The sequence below is a fragment of the Pongo abelii genome, chromosome 3, assembly GCF_028885655.2.
Source record: "Pongo abelii isolate AG06213 chromosome 3, NHGRI_mPonAbe1-v2.0_pri, whole genome shotgun sequence".
In the NCBI taxonomy this organism is placed as follows: domain Eukaryota; kingdom Metazoa; phylum Chordata; class Mammalia; order Primates; family Hominidae; genus Pongo; species Pongo abelii.
Window position 1 is genome coordinate 61216212 of NC_071988.2, and position 17450 is coordinate 61233661.

The 17450-nt window shown below is 37.4% G+C and overlaps 1 protein-coding gene across 6 annotated transcripts in view; it reads right to left on the reverse strand.

The window, feature by feature from the left end:
- Window positions 1-17450, reverse strand: part of CEP135 (centrosomal protein 135) — an 85786-nt gene that overhangs the window by 27982 nt on the left and 40354 nt on the right. For 5 of the 6 annotated variants that reach the window (XM_054553997.2, XM_054553998.2, XM_054554000.1 and 2 more), the window contains 3 exons: window positions 14671-14822; window positions 7368-7483; window positions 7140-7294 (listed from right to left, as the gene is read on the reverse strand). In XM_054553997.2, the coding sequence (XP_054409972.1) occupies window positions 7140-7294; window positions 7368-7483; window positions 14671-14822 (423 nt within the window). The remainder of the gene's footprint in view (window positions 1-7139; window positions 7295-7367; window positions 7484-14670; window positions 14823-17450) is intronic. The other variant, XM_054553999.2, reaches the window with a different exon arrangement.

Here is a 17450-nt window from a genome sequence, read left to right on the forward strand (position 1 = left end):
TGAACTCTCCAAATGGACAAAGCAAGGAACCAGTGATTGATCCTGACAAGACAGTGACACCTGAGCTCTCTGGCCAAGAATTCAAAATTGAGGTATCAGGGAAATTCAGTGATCCCCAAGATAACACAGAAAATTCAGAAATTTATCAGAAAAAAAAATTTTAATATATTTTTTTGAGACAGGGTCTCATTCTGTCGCCCAGGCTGGAGTGCAGTGGTGTAATCACGGCTCACTGCAGACTCAACCACCTAGGACTCAACGGATCCTCCTGCCTCAGCCTCCCATGTAGTTGGAACCACAGGTGCACATCACCACACTTGGCTCATATCAGAGAAATTTAACAAAGAGGTTGAAATAATAAAAAATGTCAAACAAATCTTAGAATTGAGAAATACACTTCCTGAACTGAAAAATTCATTGGAGGATCTCAACAGGAGAATGGATCAAGGAAAGGCAAGAATCAGTGAGCTTGAAGACAAGCTATTTGAAATTACGCAGTCAAAGGAGAACAACAACAAAAGAATAAAAAGGAACAAAAATTGCCTACAAGATATAGAAAAATACAAAATCTAAGGATTACTGGTGTTCAAGAGGGAGTTGACCAAGATCAAAGGGTAGAAAGCTTACTCAAAGAAATAATAACAAAACACTTTCCAAAACTTGAGAAAGATAAATTTCCTGGTGTACAAAGGTCAGAGAACACCAAAGAGATTCAACTCCAGAAAGACTGCCCCAAAGCATATAATAAACTCTCCAAGGTCAAGGACAAAGATAGGATCCTAAAAGCAAGAAGAGAAAAGCAAATAACACATAAAGGAACTCCAATTCATCTAGAAACAGACTTCTCAAAAGAAACCATACAGGCCAAGAGGAAGTAGACTATCATTTTCAAAGTACTAAAAGAAAAAAACTGCCAAACAAGAATATGTTATCCAGCAAAAGTGCCCTTCAAATATGAAGAAGATATAAAGTCCTTCCCAGATAAACAAAAGCTAAGAGAATTCACCACGAACAGGCATAGCTTAAAAGAAATGCTAAGGGAGTTTTTCAATTTGAAAGAAAAAAACCAATGTGCAAAAAGAAAACATTTGAAGGTATAAAACCCACTGGTAAAATTAAATACAGAGACAAACCCAGAATACTCTGATACTGTAGTTGTGGTATACAATCCACTTATAGTTCTAGTATGAAGCCTAAAAATCTAATCTATCAAAAACAATCATAGCTACAGCAACCTGTTAAGAGACAGGCAATATACAAATCTGTAAATTAAGACAACCACAAGTCAAAATGCGAGGGAGATAAAGTGTAGAATTTTTTTTTAGTTATGTCTTTGTGGGTTTTTTGTTTTGTTTGTTTGTTGTTTTTTAGAGACTGGGTCTTGTTCTGTCATCCAGACTTGAAGTGTAATGCTGTGATCATAGCTCATTACAGCCTTAAACTCCTGGGCTCAAGTGATCCTCCTGCCTCAGGCTCCTGAATATCTGGGACTACAGGTACCACCATGCCCAGCTAATTTTTTTATTTTTGTAGAGATGGGGTCTCACTATGTTAAACTTGTGGCCTCAAGCAATCCTCTCATCTTTGTCTCCCGAAGTGTTGGAATTATAGGTGTGAGCCAACATGCCTGGTCTTCTTTGTTTTTATTGTGTGTGTGTAATCTAAGATAAGTTGTCAGTTCTTTAAAATAACTTAGAAAGATATGTTTTGTAAGCCTCATGGTAACCACAGTGTAAAAAGCTATAAAAAGCAATTGATTAAAACACACTACCAGAGAAAATCACTTTATCACGAAGGATGACAATAAGAAAGGAAGAAAGAGAAGAGCTATAAAACAACTAGAAAAGAAGCAAAAAAAAAAAAAAAAAAAAAAGGCAGCATTAGGTCCTTACATATCAATTACAACACTGAATGGAAACTAACTCCATTCTCCAATTAAAAGACTGAGTGTCTGAATGGTTAAAAATAAGACCCAACTATATACTGCCTACAGGAAACCCACTTCACCTATAAAGACACAAATAAGACTGAAAGTGAATGGATGGAAAAAGATATTTCATGCAAGCAAAAAACAGAAGGAGTAGCTTTACTTATATCATATATATAAAGTAGCCTACAAGTCAAAGATTATAAAGAGACAACAAAGGTCACTATATAGAATTATAAAGGGGTCAATACAGAAAGAGAGTATAATAATTATACATATTTATGCACCCAACACCAGGTTCTCAGGTATATAAAGCAAACATTAATAGATCTAAAAAGAGAGACAGACTGCAATACGATAATGGTAGGGGACTTCACCACCCCACTATCAGTAATGGACAGATCACGTTGACATAAAATCAACAAAGAAACATTGGAGTTACTCTATACACTAGACAAATATGCCCAACTGACATTTACAGAACATTTCACCCAACTGCTGCAGAATAAATTCCTTTTATCGGCACATGGAACGTTCTACAGAATAGACCATAGTTCATGCCACAAAACAAGTTTCAACACATTCAAGAAAGTAGAAAGCATATCAAGTATCTTTTCTGAATAAACCGGAATAAAACTAGAAATCAATAAGAGAAACGCTGGAAACTACACAAACATATGGAAATTAAACAACAGTTGCTCTCGAATGACCAATGGGTCAATGAAGAAATTAAAAAGGCAATTAAAAAAATTCTTGAAACAAATGAAAAGGGAAATATAATGTACCAAAATCTATGAAATACAGCAAAAACAGTGCTAAGAGGGAAGTTTATAGCAATAAATGTCTGTATCAAAAAAGTTGAGGCTGAGCATGGTGGCTCACGCCTGTAATCCCAGCACTTGGGGAGGCTGAGCCAGAGGACTGCTTGAGACTAGGAGTTGGACACCAACCTGGGAAACATGGTAAGACACCGTTCTCTACAAAAAAATTAAAAATTAGCTGGGCATGGTAGTACATGTCTGTAGTACCAGCTAATTGGGAGGCTGAGGTAGGAGGATTGCTTGTGTCTGAAAGGTCAAGGCTGCAATGAGCCATGATCTTGCTCCTGCACTTCAGCCTGGGCAATAGAGTGAGACCCTGTCTCAAAAAAAAAGATTTCAAATAAACAACCTAGTGATGATGTACCTCAACTAGAAAGACTTCGAATAAACAAACTAGTGATGATGTACCTCAACCAGAAACTAGAAAGGAACTAGAAAAGCCAGAACAAACCAAACCCCAAGTTAGTAGAAGGCCAGAAAGAATAAAGATCAGAGCAAAAATAAATGGAATTGAGATGAAAATACAAAAGATTGGCTGGGTGTGGTGGCTCACACCTGTAATCTCAGCACTTTGGAAGGCCGAGGCAGGCGGATCACGAGGTCAGGAGATCGAGACCATCCTGGCTAACATGGTGAAACCCCGTCTCTACTAAAAATACAAAAAGAAATTAGCCAGGTGTGGTGGTGGGTGCCTACAGTCCCAGCTACTCAGGAGGCTGAGGCAGGAGAATGGCGTGAACCCGGGAGGCGGAGCTTGCAGTGAGCCAAGATCGCGCCACTGCACTCCACCCTGGGCGACAAAGTGAGACTCTGTCTCAAAAAAAAAAAAAAAAAAAAAAAAAACAAAAGATCAATGAAATGAAAAGTTGGTTTTTAAAAAAGATAAACAAAAATCAACAAACCTTTAAGGTTGACTAATAAAAAAAGAGAGAAGACCCAATAAATAAAATCAGAAACAAAAAAGGGGACATAACTGTGACCACAGAAAATACAAGGAATCATGAAAGACAATTACAATCACATGTCAGCAAATTGGAAAACCTAGAAGAAATGGAGAAATTCCTGGACACTTACAAGCTACCAAGTTTGAACCATGAAGAAACAGAAAACTTCAACAAACCAATAGCATGTAATAAGATAGATGCTGTAATAAAAATCTTCCACAAAAGAAAAGTCCAGGACCTAATGGCTTCACTGCCGAACTCTACCGAACATCTAAGAACTAATACCAATTCCTGCTCAAACTCTTCAAGGAAATTGACAAGGGTGGAATACTTCCAAATTCATTCTACAAGGCCTGCATTATCTTGATACCAAAACCAGACAAAAACACAACAAAAAAAGAAAACTACAGGCCTATATCATTGATGCAAATACATGCAAAAATCCTCAACAGAATACTAGCAAACTAAATTCAACAATACTTTTTAAATAAATTAAAAAGATCATTCACCATGATCAAGTGGGATTCATCCCAAGGATGCAAGGATGGTTCAACATGCACAATCAATAAATGTGATACATTAACAGAAGCAAGAAGAGAAACCATATAAATCATTTCAATAGATGCTGAAAAAGCATTCAATAAGTTGCAACATCCCGTTATTGTAAAAACCCTCAACAAAGGGTACAGAAAGAAAATACCTCAAAATAACAAAGGCCTAACCCTAGGGCCAACATAATATTGAATGGGGAAAACTTGAAACCCTCTCCTCTAAGATCTGGAACAAGCCAAGGATGCCCACTTTCACACTTTTATTCAACATAATCCTGGAAGTCCTGGCCAGAACAATTAGTCAAGAGAAAGAAAAAAAGGGCATCCAAATTGAAAAGAAGAAGTCAAATTAGCCTTATATGCAGACCACATGTTCTTGTATTTAGAAAAACCTTAAGATTCCACTAAAAAACTGTTGGAACTGATAAGCAAATTCAGTAAGTTGCATGATACAAAATCAAGATTACAAAAATCAACAGCATTTTTATACTCCAACAGCAATCTGAAAAATAAATCAACAAAACAATTCCATTTACAATAGCTGCAAAGAATAGAAAATACCTAGGAATCAATTTAACCAAATATATGAAAGATCCATACAAGGAAAACTACAAAACACTGATGAAAGAAATAGAAGAGGCCATAAAAAAAATGGAAGGATATTCCATACTCATGGATTGAAGGAATTAATGTTGCTAAAATGATAATAATACCCAAAGCAATTTACAGATTCAGTGTAATCCCTATTAGAACATGATCAACATTCCTCACAGATATAGAAAAAAAAATCCTCAAATAAATTGGAACCACTAAAGACCCCAAATAGCAATCCTGAGCAAAAAAACAAAGCTGGAGATTGCACTAACTGACTTCAAAATATATGATACAGCTATCCAATCAGCATGGTATTGGTGTAAAAACAAGACACAGACCAACAGAACATAATAGGGGACCCAGATATAAATCCACACATTTAAAGCCAACTCATTTTCAACAAGATGCCAAGAACATACAATGGGGACAGGGCAGTCTTTTCAATAAATGGTGCTGGGAAAACTGGATAACCATATACAGAATAATGAAACTGGATCCCTATCTCTCACCATATACAAAACTCAAATCAAAGTGGATTAAAGACTCAAATCCATGACCTGAAACTATGGAACTACTAGAAGAAAATGTTGGGGAAATGCTCTAGGACATTGGTGTGGACAAATATTGTTTGTGTAAGACTTTAAAAGCACAGGCAACAAAAGTAGAAAGAGACAAATGGGATTACAATAAGCCAAATAGGTTCTGCACAGCATTGGAAACAATTAATAAAGTGAAGAGACAACCTACAGAATGGGAGAAAATATCTGCAAACTATCCATCTGACAAGGGATTAATAACCAGAACATACAAGGAGCTCAAACAACTCAATAGCAAAAAAACTCCAAATAATCCAATTTTAAAATGGGCAAAGATTTTCATAGACAGTTCTCAAAAGAAAATATACAGATGGCCAAAAAGCATGTGAAAAAATGCTCAACATGACTAATTATCAGGGAAATGCAAATTAAAACCACAATGAGATATCGTCTCACCCCAGTTAGAATGCTTTTTATCAAAAAGATGGGGAATAACAGATGCTGGCAAGGATATGGAGAAACAGGAACTCTTGTACACTGTTGGTGGGAATGTAAATTAGTACAGCCACTATGGAAAACAGTGTATGAAGGTTCCTCAAAAAACTAAAACTAGAACTACCATATGATCCCGCAATTCCACTACTGAGTAAATATCTGAAAGAGAGGAAACCAATATATCGAAGAAATATCTGCCCCCGGTATATATACACAGGAATTATTATTCAGCCAGGAAAATGAATGAAATGCTGTCATTTGCAGCAACATGGATGGACCTGGAGGTCATGATGTTAAGTGAAACATGTCAAGCACAGAAAGACAAATATCGTTTGTTCTCACCCATACGTGGGTGCTAAAAAGTGGATCTCATGAAGACAGAGAGTAGACTGGTGGTTACCAAAGACCAGTAAAAGGATGAGGGAGGAGGCATGAAGAGAGGTTGATTAATGGGCACAAATATACACTTAGAAGAAACAAGACCTGGTGTTCGAGAGATATCAACAGGGTGACTCCAGTTAACACTAATCCAGCGCACATTTCAAAACAGCTAAAAGAGAGTAATTCACACATTCCTAGCATAAGAAAAAAATAAAGTGATAAATATCCCAATTGCCCTGACTTGATTATATGAATGTCTCAAATTATCATGTGTAACCCAAAAATATGTACATCTCATATGTACCAATAAAAGTACATAAACTTTTTATTTATTTATTTATTTATTTTGAGGCAGGGTCTTGCTCTGTTACTCAGGCTGGAGTGCAGTGGCATGATCTCAGCTCAGTGCAATCTCCGTCCCTGGGCTCAAGTGATCCTCCCACCTCAGCTTCCTGAGCAACTGGGACCACAGATGCACACCACCACACCTAGCTAATTTTTTGTATTTTTGGTAGAGATGGAGTCTCACCACGTGGCCCAGGCTTGTCTTGAACTCCTGAGCTCAAGCAATCCTCCCACCTCAGCCTCCCAAAGTGCTGGGATTGCAGGTGTGAGCCACCACATCCTGCCAAAAGTAAATAAACCTTTAAAAAAAGAAATGAATAAGTGAAAATACAATAATCTTTTCCGGCTAGAAGTAGTGGCTCATGCCTGTAATTCCAATTGCTGAGGTGGGGGGATTCCTTGAGCCCAAGAGATAGGGGTTGCAGTGAGCTGTGATCATGCCACTGCACTCCAGCCTGAGTGACAGAGTGAGACCCCATCTCAAAACAACAACAAAAAAACTGTTCTGTTTGGATGCTGGAAAATTATATTAAACAATCACATACTTTATTTGCTAGGTTTTCTTGCAAATTTGCAATCTTTTCTGTCTTCTCATCTACAGTCTCCTGGAGAAAGTCTTTTTCTTTATCAATAACACCAATAGTCTTTTTCATTACATGAGCCTCCTCATCCTGTGAAGTCATCTTAAGGTTTAGTTCATCTACAAATGAAAAGAAATGTTTGTTAGACAAAGTACATTAGGATTAGCAGAAACAAAATTTTAAAACATTTACCTATCTTTTCCTCCAGTATTTTAATTTGTGTTTGGGCTGATTCAAGTTCACCTCTTTTTATGGAAAGTCGGTGCTGATAGTCATCAACTGACCGCTGTAGCTGCTCATTTACTATCCTAAAGAATCAATGGACAAAAACAAATGGTATTCTTTATCTCTCATAGAAATACTTTTAAAAAATGAGATTTCTTAAAAATATTTTGATGTCTTATTTTTAAAGTTTGCTATTTTTTATTTTAAAGCTCCTCCAGTAAAATATATGGCATTATACATTATTATTTCTTGCTGTCCACTATTCTTCTCCAAAATGGTTCCATCTTCCTAAAAATAATATAGTATAAAAATCAAATTAATTGTGTGCTCTTTTCTAGAAGCTTCTTGGTAGTTTTAAAGCTCTTCTTAGTTTACTAATGTTAACCCCCTTTCCTTTAAATCTTTTTCCAATAGTGGAGGCAAAGGAAAAATCCTGTTCCTACAGTATGACCTGGCATTTCAAAGCACTATCCATGAATCCTAACCATCTCAACCAGTGAGCTCTTTTTTTTTGTTTGTTTGAGGCAGGGTCTCCCTCTGACACACAGGCTGGAGTGCAGTGGTGAGATCTCAGCTCACTGCAACCTCTGCCTCCTGGGCTCAGGTGATCCTCCCACCTCAGCATCCCTAGAGGCTGGGACTACAGACATGGACCACCACACCTGTCTAATTTTTCTATTTTTAGTAGAGATGGGGTTTTACCATGTTGCCCAGGCTGGTCTCAAACTCCTGAGCTCAAGCAATCCACCTGCCTCGGTCTCCCAAAGTGCTGGGATTACAGGCGTGAGACACCATTCCCAGCCCTGACCTGTGAACTTTTAATATTGCTTCTTATCTGACTTTTTGGCCGGGCAGTCAAATGGAGTGACAGAAAGCAGGGAAAGTAGGCATTTCCTGCAGATTAAAGACTTGGTTCAGGGAGCAAAAGAAAGGATGTACAGAGGCCTACATGGTTAATGACAAAGATGATTTCAGAGAAATCTCTTACTGATCAGTAGGATTATTTGTCAGAAGTAATGTTCCTGGAAGGTTTAACAGTAAAAATTTGCTTTCATGTCATGCAGAGTCTTCAGAACACTTTTAGCCCTGACCTGAGACTTCACAATCCTGCCTTGCTGAAAAGACATGGCTCTCACCTCAGAGTATTTATTAGGAATTTCCATGGATTCCTTTTAGGTTTCCTTTGAGGAATAAGACACGGAAAAAGATACTGAGGGTAGCTTAGCTTAGAATCGCCTAAAGGGAAGGAGGTTTGAATTCCAAAACCACGAATAAGAAGGGACATCTTTATAGGAATGAAGAAGTTTTACTGGCAGTATTGAGGTATTCTGAAAGACAAAACACGTGACCCTGACTGTTCTAATAGCAAGTGAATGGTGATCAAGAGGTAGGGAGGAGAGTTAAGTTGGGACTGATTTATTTAGACTTGCAAAACTAAACAAAACCAAGTTAGAAAGACATTAGGTTCAAGCAATCTTACTTCCTAAAATTATGTGTGAGGTTCAGGTTCAGGTGACTGCACCGTATTCACGCTATTCCTAAAAGCTAGAACTGCTGTTCCATGGGATATAACAACAGAGAGTGGTACTTTGTACATATTAGCTCATTTATTCCTAGAACAGTACCATAATTAGGATGGTTCCATAATTAGAACTATTATCCCAACTGAATAATAGTAATAGTAAGTAAGGGCAAAGAAAAGATGCAAATTAAGGCTAGTCTAACATTATAACAATGTTCTTCTACTACATCATAATGGCTTCTTTGCAGAATATAAGAAGGCCAACATCCTCTACGTGAAAGAGAAAATGCCTGCCAGGAAGCTATACGGAGTCCTTTCAAAAACAGAATGGCCCGCAGAATTCCTAATGAAGGACACTGAGCAGTTGGCAGTGCTTGAAATTCCAGGTAGAAATGTAAAGACTGCTTTATATCTAACTTCATAAAGCAGGGTGACTTCCTAATGAAAGTGGGGTTGACAAAGGCAGGATCACATCTTGATTGATACATATACATATAAAGGAAGCCCTTAGGTGGGCCCTAAAAGTAGCTTTGTCTTTTTATATTCTAGGGTAGAAAGAAAAGAAAAGAGAGACTAGATACCAGACCTTCAACGTAACTTTTCTGACCGAAGTTTTGCTAAGATAAAGGTCCTCTCAACGAAACAGTTGAGGTGTAAAAGTCATAGGAGAGAATAGTTGAGTGACTGCCATTATTAGTTGTTCATAATGGTGTTTGGAAAGGAAATTTTGAGAATCAAGTTAGGAAAAATGAACCAGTTTCTTAGCTTCGAAAATGCTATAAACGTAGCAAAGGGAAGTAACAACTTCTCACCAGAGAGTGAAGCAATAAAAATGAACTTAAGTTCTGGCTCTCCACTTAGCAGATGTGACTGGGTAGAGGTCCATCTCTTTGAGATTCGAATTCCTCAGTTATATTATATTACATGGAGCTATGCATGATCTCATTTAGGGGACAAAGGTAATTATTTCCATCATGATGCAGTAAATTTTAAACAAAGACAGCATCTTAAAGGATCCTCTGTTCATAAGAAGTGTTCAAGTTCTAAAATGGAGCTAAAGCACCATCTAAGAAAGGAATGATAGGTTTGGAATTTTAATGGCCTATTAGGAAAAAAAAAAAAAAAAAGACAGAGACTGATGTGGTATCCCTGTTTTTATTTTAGATTTCTCCCAGGAGTCTATGGTTATAGCCTACCACTAAGAAAGACGAATAAATATCATCTCTTGATCAGCCAGAGAGGGAAAAGAAATTAGGACTGGATTTTCTTTTAGATTTCTGGATGGGGATGATGGTTGTAACTGGTGGCCCTAGATCCCTTGACCCTTTCAATTCTAGATCCACAAACTCAGCCATCCTCACTCAGGGCTCTGGTTCCTCTTCCTGTCCTGGTAGAAAAAAAAATGTTAGGAATGCCCAGAAGACAGTTCTTAAGCATCCAGATAACTTATGAGTCTTCTTTAGCTTATCTAAAATGGTCCTCTCTTGAGCCCAGGAGTTCAAGAACAGCCTGGACAACATTGTGAGACCCTGTCTCCACAAAAATTTTTAAAAATTAGCTGAGTGTAGTGGTGCATGCCTATAGTCCCAGCTACTCAGGAGGCTGAGGTGGGAGGACTGCTTGAGCCAGGAGGTCAAGGTTTCAGTGAACCATGATTGTGCCACTGCACTCCAGCCTGACAAGGTGAGACCCTGTCTCAAAATAAGTAAAATAAAATAAAATGGTTATCAATTACCTTAACAAATAAATACTTCTCATGGGAGACTAGTTACATTTGGTTTTCTGAATACACCTAAAGAAATCCTAGTAAAACAACTAACATATATGGGCTACAGTTTATGGGTCATTTCCAGGAAAATCTGCTATAGCATCTATTTGATCATAGATAAGAGTATACCCTCTGGTTTTGAACATACACAGATAAAGACTAAGGTGAACTGAGGACAGTCTGACAGCATTTTCAGCTGCAGGATTCTCATTGTTTAGAGCCTCATAGCTGGCAGTTGTGAGGCTTAAGGATGTTTACTAGGGGGTTGACTGAGAAAACTGAGTTGTCTAACTGGGCTGGAAACAATTTTTCCTTGAGCAGGGGTTGACAAACTACAGCCGGATGCCAAATTCTGTAAGGCCTGAGTGGTATAAATGGTTTTTACATGTTTAAATGGTTTTTACATGTTTACATGACTAAAAAAATTTTCAATAGAAAATTATTATTTAGTGACATATGAAAATTATATGAAATCCAAATTTCAGTATTCATACCACACTACTTCATTTTATATATTGCCTAGGGCTACTTTCAAGCTACAAGGGCAGTGTTAAGCAGGTGTGACATAAACTATATAGCCCGCACAGTCTAACAGGGTGTCCAAGCGAGATAATACAGTCACAGGTTCTTAGGTTCTGTTTCTGGTTGGGCCAGTAAAGTCTCTTCCTCATCCCTCTGTTTTGCTTATTACTAGAGACAGACTAAAAACCATGGCTTCAGGCTGCTGAAAGCCTAAAACAAAACAAAACAGACAGCAACAAAATACGGTGGGTTGGATAAGCTTGGTCTAAAATATTGACTCTTGTCTATTTACAAAAAAAAAAAAAAAAAAAGACTGTTGACCTCAGCTCTAAAGACTGGCTAGCAAGCTCCGGGGGACTAACCTTTCTGGGTAGACAAAAGTTCCTTTACAGCATTCTGTAGCTTTGATCTGGGGTATAAAATGCCAGATCTCATTAAATGCTGTAATTAAAGGGAGATGACAGTAATTTAACTTTAAAACATGGTTAAAAGTGAGATTTTATATTATGTGCTCTGACAATAGACAAAGACACTAGACAAAAGATTATCTATTTGGACAATTAAACTATGCTTAGGTCAGGCACGGTGGCTCACGCCTGTAATCCCAGCACTTTGGGAGGCCCAGGCGGATGGATCACATGAGGTCAGGTGTTTGAGACCAGCCTGGCCAACATGGTGAAACCCCTTCTCTACTAAAAATACAAAAGTTAGCCAGGCATGGTGGCAGGCGCCTGTAATCCCAGCTACTCGGGAGGCTGAGGCAGGAGAATTGCTTGAACCTGGGAGGTGGAGGTTGCAGTGAGCCAAGATCGTGCCATTAAGCTCCAGCGTGGGCAACAGAGCAAGACTCTGTCTCAAAAAAAAAAAAAAAAAAAGATTATGCTTGATATAGAAAAGCCTGTTTGTTGGTAATAAAATGTGGTGGAAAAAGCCTGATGCAGGAAGGGAGAAAGAAGATGGGTACCTCAGGGGGATGGAAAGGAACATATGCCTTATCTATCTGAGACAGTCTCACTCTGTCACCCAGGCTGGAGTACAGTGGCATGAGCACAGCTCACTGTAGCCTTGAACTCCTAGGCTCAATCAATCCTCCTGCCTCAACCTCTCGGGTAGCTAGGGATATAGGCACATGCTACCATGCCTGGCTGACTTTTGTATTTTTTGCAGAGGTAACGTTTCACCACATTGCCCAGGCTGCTTTGAATTCCTGGGCTCAAGTAATCCTCTCACCTTGGCCTCCCAAAGTGTTGAAATTATAGGCATAAGCCACCATGCCTGGCCCTGACTCTCAGCTTCTTAAATGTCTTCATGTCAAGGAAAAGAGAACATGATGTGATCAAAGGGGTAGCAAGAGCTCTATTAATCATATTGAAAGTGGCAAAAGGTTTAGATAATGTAGTTTTACTTCCCAAGAGTGCCAGGTATCATGGTTTGTATTTGGTTTTGCTTTGGACTTGGATTCAATGGTTTCAACTCATGGTTCTACCAATACTTACTGATATGGAGAATATGACTGATACACTTTCCTAAGAGACAAGATAAGTCATATTTTTCTGTTAGAGCAAAACAAAGTTATGAAATAATGCCATATCCCCAGGTTATATAAGGTAACCTGGTAGAAAGGTGACAAAAATTCTCACAATGGCCCAGTGACTGAATTACTCCTAGGTGAGGGAAGAGGCTGATTGAGCTCATAAGAGAAAAGGGTATTAGTAGTAGTACAAGAAATAAAACTCCAAAGGAGCTACAGGCTATGTTATCCAAGAAAGGGCACTGAGAGCTCTGCCTTCTAAGACTGGAAAAAGCCTCCTGTGAGGAAAAGAGGTGTTTCAACCATAATCTCAAGGAAAAACAAAAATGGGTTACATGCTAGATCCAGTCAGCTGGACACGAAAGTGAAAAGTGAAATTCTGGATGACAAGAATATGTCATGTTATCTGTACTTTAGAGCTGAATCCAGACATGAGCCAGAGGAGATACCGGTCCATTCAGCTCTCCTCTTACAGAAAAAAGCAAAGAAAAAGCAGCATCTACTTTAGTTCTTCCTGAGGTCTAACCTATCAAAACTATCATCAGAGAAGCAAAAGAGCAAAACTGGAGATGCTCTTTATGAGTCGCTAATATAGTATTCCTTAATTAACTAGACACACCCAGTTCTTGGTCTTATTTCATTAAGTCGTTAGACAATCAGAAAACCCTTATGAACTACAGTCTCAGACTTTTCTTTTCCTAATTCCTTTGATTCTCATATTTGCTCTACTATATACTTTTGTGATTCCTAGTTTTTTGTACATTGGAACTATGTCTTTTTTCTCATCATTTATTTTTGTTCTTTGGAGTTCTGAGTGACTTTCATCAGTTTGTTTTTTCTATTTCACCAACTCAGTTTTCTGCAATATCTAATGCCATTCACTAACTTTTCAGTTTTAATTTGTTAAATCTTTTTTTTAAAGTGTCATTACTATAATCCTTTCTGATCTCAAGTTGTCACTGTTTCATGACTAAATGTTTCACAGATGTAATGTCTTGCTGACATTTGAAAATCTTTTCCTGATTTTGACTGCAAATGTAATTTAGAGAGAGGTGTTTCCTCAGATTCTTCAGAGTGGTCCCCTTTTTCCGACCTTCAGTATCTTTTTACTTATTGCAGCTCCCCTGACCAGAAAAAAAGCTTTGTTTGCCTTTTGTTTCCTTGAGTCTTCTGTATTCTAAATTAATTAATGACTAACCAACAACCCAATATGCTAAGGTAAATGTTCTACTTATTGTATTTCTCAGCCCCATATTAGTCATCTAAACCTTTTGATTTTATGTAAAAAGTGTTTCTTAAATTTGCTCTCTGTTCTCTAAGTTCATTACCACTGCTTCAGTCCAGATCCTCGGTCTCCTTTTTTTGCCATCAATCTCTAAGACTTGAAATCCATGTTCCATATTTCCACCAAAGTTAGCTTCCTAAAAGGAATACTATTCATATGTCTTACCTCCCTACTTAAAAAATTCTGTTTCTAAATCAGAAAGGGTTAAAAATTGGAGATAAATTCTTTGACTTTACATTTCACTGAAAGAGGCAAGAAAGAGAAAGAAAATGGCATAGGTAGTAAACAATTCTGTAATTTTCAGTATTTTACACTATGAAATACAAATGATCTGAAGTATTTAAGAGGATTTCAAAAGGAAGAAGGCTGAAAAACTTTGCCTGCAATCATATTAATCTGTGAAATTTCTTTTAAAAAACACAGATACCCAAAACCTACCCCAGTAGATTCTCAGTGAATTAGAACCTCCCAAAATCAGCTCCTTAAATTCATACTTTTCAAAAGCTCCCAGGTGAGTCTGCTGCAAAGCCAACTTCTAAAACTACTGCACAAAGGCCCAGTCCAAAATGCCATGGTTATAAACTTTACATAACCACAAACACGTTCCCAGAAATGAAATTAGAAAATTTTGAATAAACTTACCTAAGTGAGTTCACCTCTGTTTTCTGATGAGATGAGTCACCAGCCACATGGCTAAATTTTTGAGCTTGGACTTTTAATTTGTTCTCTAATGACTCTATTGTTTCTTTCATTATTAACACTTTAGACTTTAATTCATATTTTTCGCTTTCAAGCTATAATTTAAATTAAAAAAATAATAGGTATATATCTTAATACGTTAATGATATTTTTCTTAGGCACTCTTTAATAATATTTCCGGAAGAAAACTAAGAAAATAGATTTATTTTTATAAAAAACTTTAGAAGTCATGTGTACAGTTCAGGTTCTAGGAGTCAGAATGGGTGTAAAATTTCTCCTCACTACCATTAAAGATACAAACAAAATATAAAAAGCACGAAGAGAAAAGAATATATCTATAACAGCAATGAAACAGGAAGGAAACCACTGGCAGAGTGAAAATTTTGGGGAATTTCTAAAACACAATAAGTAAATAGGACTGAATTGAGGGGGAAAAAACACAGCACAAAACACTGTAACCCAAACACAAAGTGGGCAAGATCTATGTGAAGAAACAGTGTAATTTTCCTGAAAAGCACAGAACATAACCTGACATAATGTAAAGGCACACAGTGTTTCTTGACGGGAGCACAATATTGTGAATACACTAAAATTTCCTCAAATAATAGTAAATTAAATGGAATTCCAATACAATTCTAACACAAGCTTTTTAAAAACGGGAATGGCTTAGATTTGATTCTAAATTCATTTACAAAAAGAAAAAAAGAAAAAAACAGGAAAAATTTTTGGAAAAAATACAAGTATACTTGCTTTATGAGATATCAAAACAAACTATAAAGTTATTATATGGGAGGCTGAGGTGGGCGGATCATGAAGTCAAGAGATAGAGACTATCCTGGCTAGCACGGTGAAACCCCATCTCTACGAAAAAATACAAAAAATTAGCTAGGCGTGGTGGCACATGCCTGTAGTCCTAGCTACTTGGGAGGCCGAGGCAGGAGAATCGCTTGAACCCTGGTGGCCAAGGTTGCAGTGAGCCGAGATCGCGCCACTGTACTCCTGCCTGGGCGACAGAGCGAGACTCTGTCTCAAAAAAAAAAGTTATTATAATAAGAACAGTGAAGATTTCACATACAAATGCACAAGCAAATTTATGAAAGTGAAAACAGTGAAAAATATCATGTACAGATGTAAATTTAGAAAAGATAGCATTTTGGGGAAGTAGGAAAAGGATAAACTTAAAAAATAAGAGTAGGGGGCTGGGCATGGTGGCTCACACCTTTAATCCTAGTACTTTGAAGGCCAATGCAAGAGGACCACTTGAGGCCAAGAGGATTGCTTGAGGCCAGGAGCTCGAGACTAGCCTGGGAAACATAGTGAGACCCTGTCTCTACAATAAAATTTTTTTTTTAAATTAGCCAGGCATGATGGTATACCTGTAGTCCCAGCTACTAGGGAGGCTGAAGAGGTGGGAGGATCGCTTGAGCCCAGGAGTTGGAGGAGGCAGTGAGCTATGATCATACAACAGCACTCTGGCCTGGGCAACAGAGCAGGACTCCATCTCTTTAAAATAAATAAATAAGTGTAGGGACAAATAGTCACTGGAAAAACAACTTAGCTGGATTTCTTCTTTATTTTACATACAAAAATAAATTCTAGATGGGAAAATGACCTACATTTAAATTTTAAAACCAATAAATATTAGTAATAAATGTAAGTCTTCCAGTTAAAACTGTGGACTGACCACACATATTTTATCTCCCCTCCCTCTGAAAGCATTGCTAAAATGACAGTAAAGGAATAAGAATACACAGCTCTAGAAGCGAGGTTTTTAGAAGAAAAAACTGAAACTGATGTTTGTATATTCAAAACATATTTAAAGGCATAAGTCAGAGATACTGGAACTCTTGACAAAAATTAGCAATAGGTTCAATGAACACCAGGTAACAAAAAGCAAAGCAAACCAAAACAAAGTCAATTACTAACAAAAGGAAAAAAATTTACAAGAAAAAAGAAGATGGATCAGTCACCACTACTCCATCACAGCACAAAAGCAGCCACAGACAATATGTAAATAAATGAGCAAAACCATACTGCAAAAACAGACTGGAGGCCGCATTTGCCCTGGGGATCATATTTTGCTGAGCTCCATCATATCTGGTACATATCTAGAAAGGGAATTGTTGGTTCATAGGGTATGCCTTTGCTAGATAATACCAATTTTTTTGGAACAGATATGAAGTTTGCACTCCCAGGAGCTACACATATTTGCTAATACATGTTACAACTTGATAATTTCTAATGCCTTGATGTAAAATGATTTTACTGTTTTAATTTACATTTCCCCCATTATTGAGGTAGAATATCTTTTATGTTTATTAGCCATTTGTAATTTCTTCCTCCATAAAGATTTTATTCACATCTTCTGTTGAGGCTTTTTCAGGGGAGGGGGATTAAATGTGTAGCAAATTGTTCTATCAGTGGTTTGTCTTTTCGATTTATAGTTAAGTAGATAAACAAAGATTTTTTTTTGTCAATGTGGTCCCATTTATTAGTGTTTTCCTTTAAGGAATAAACTTATTTGTGTTTGTATCTTGTTTAGGGGCACACATTCTGGCACCAGACACCTGCTAGTTGTGTGATCTTAGGCAAGTTTCCCCTCTGCCTCAGTTTCCTTATTTGTGAAATGAGGACAATATTAGCATTTACTTTATATGACTGTTATGAAAATTAAAATAATTGGGTATAAAATGTTGAGAAAAGTATCTGAAACATAGTGAATG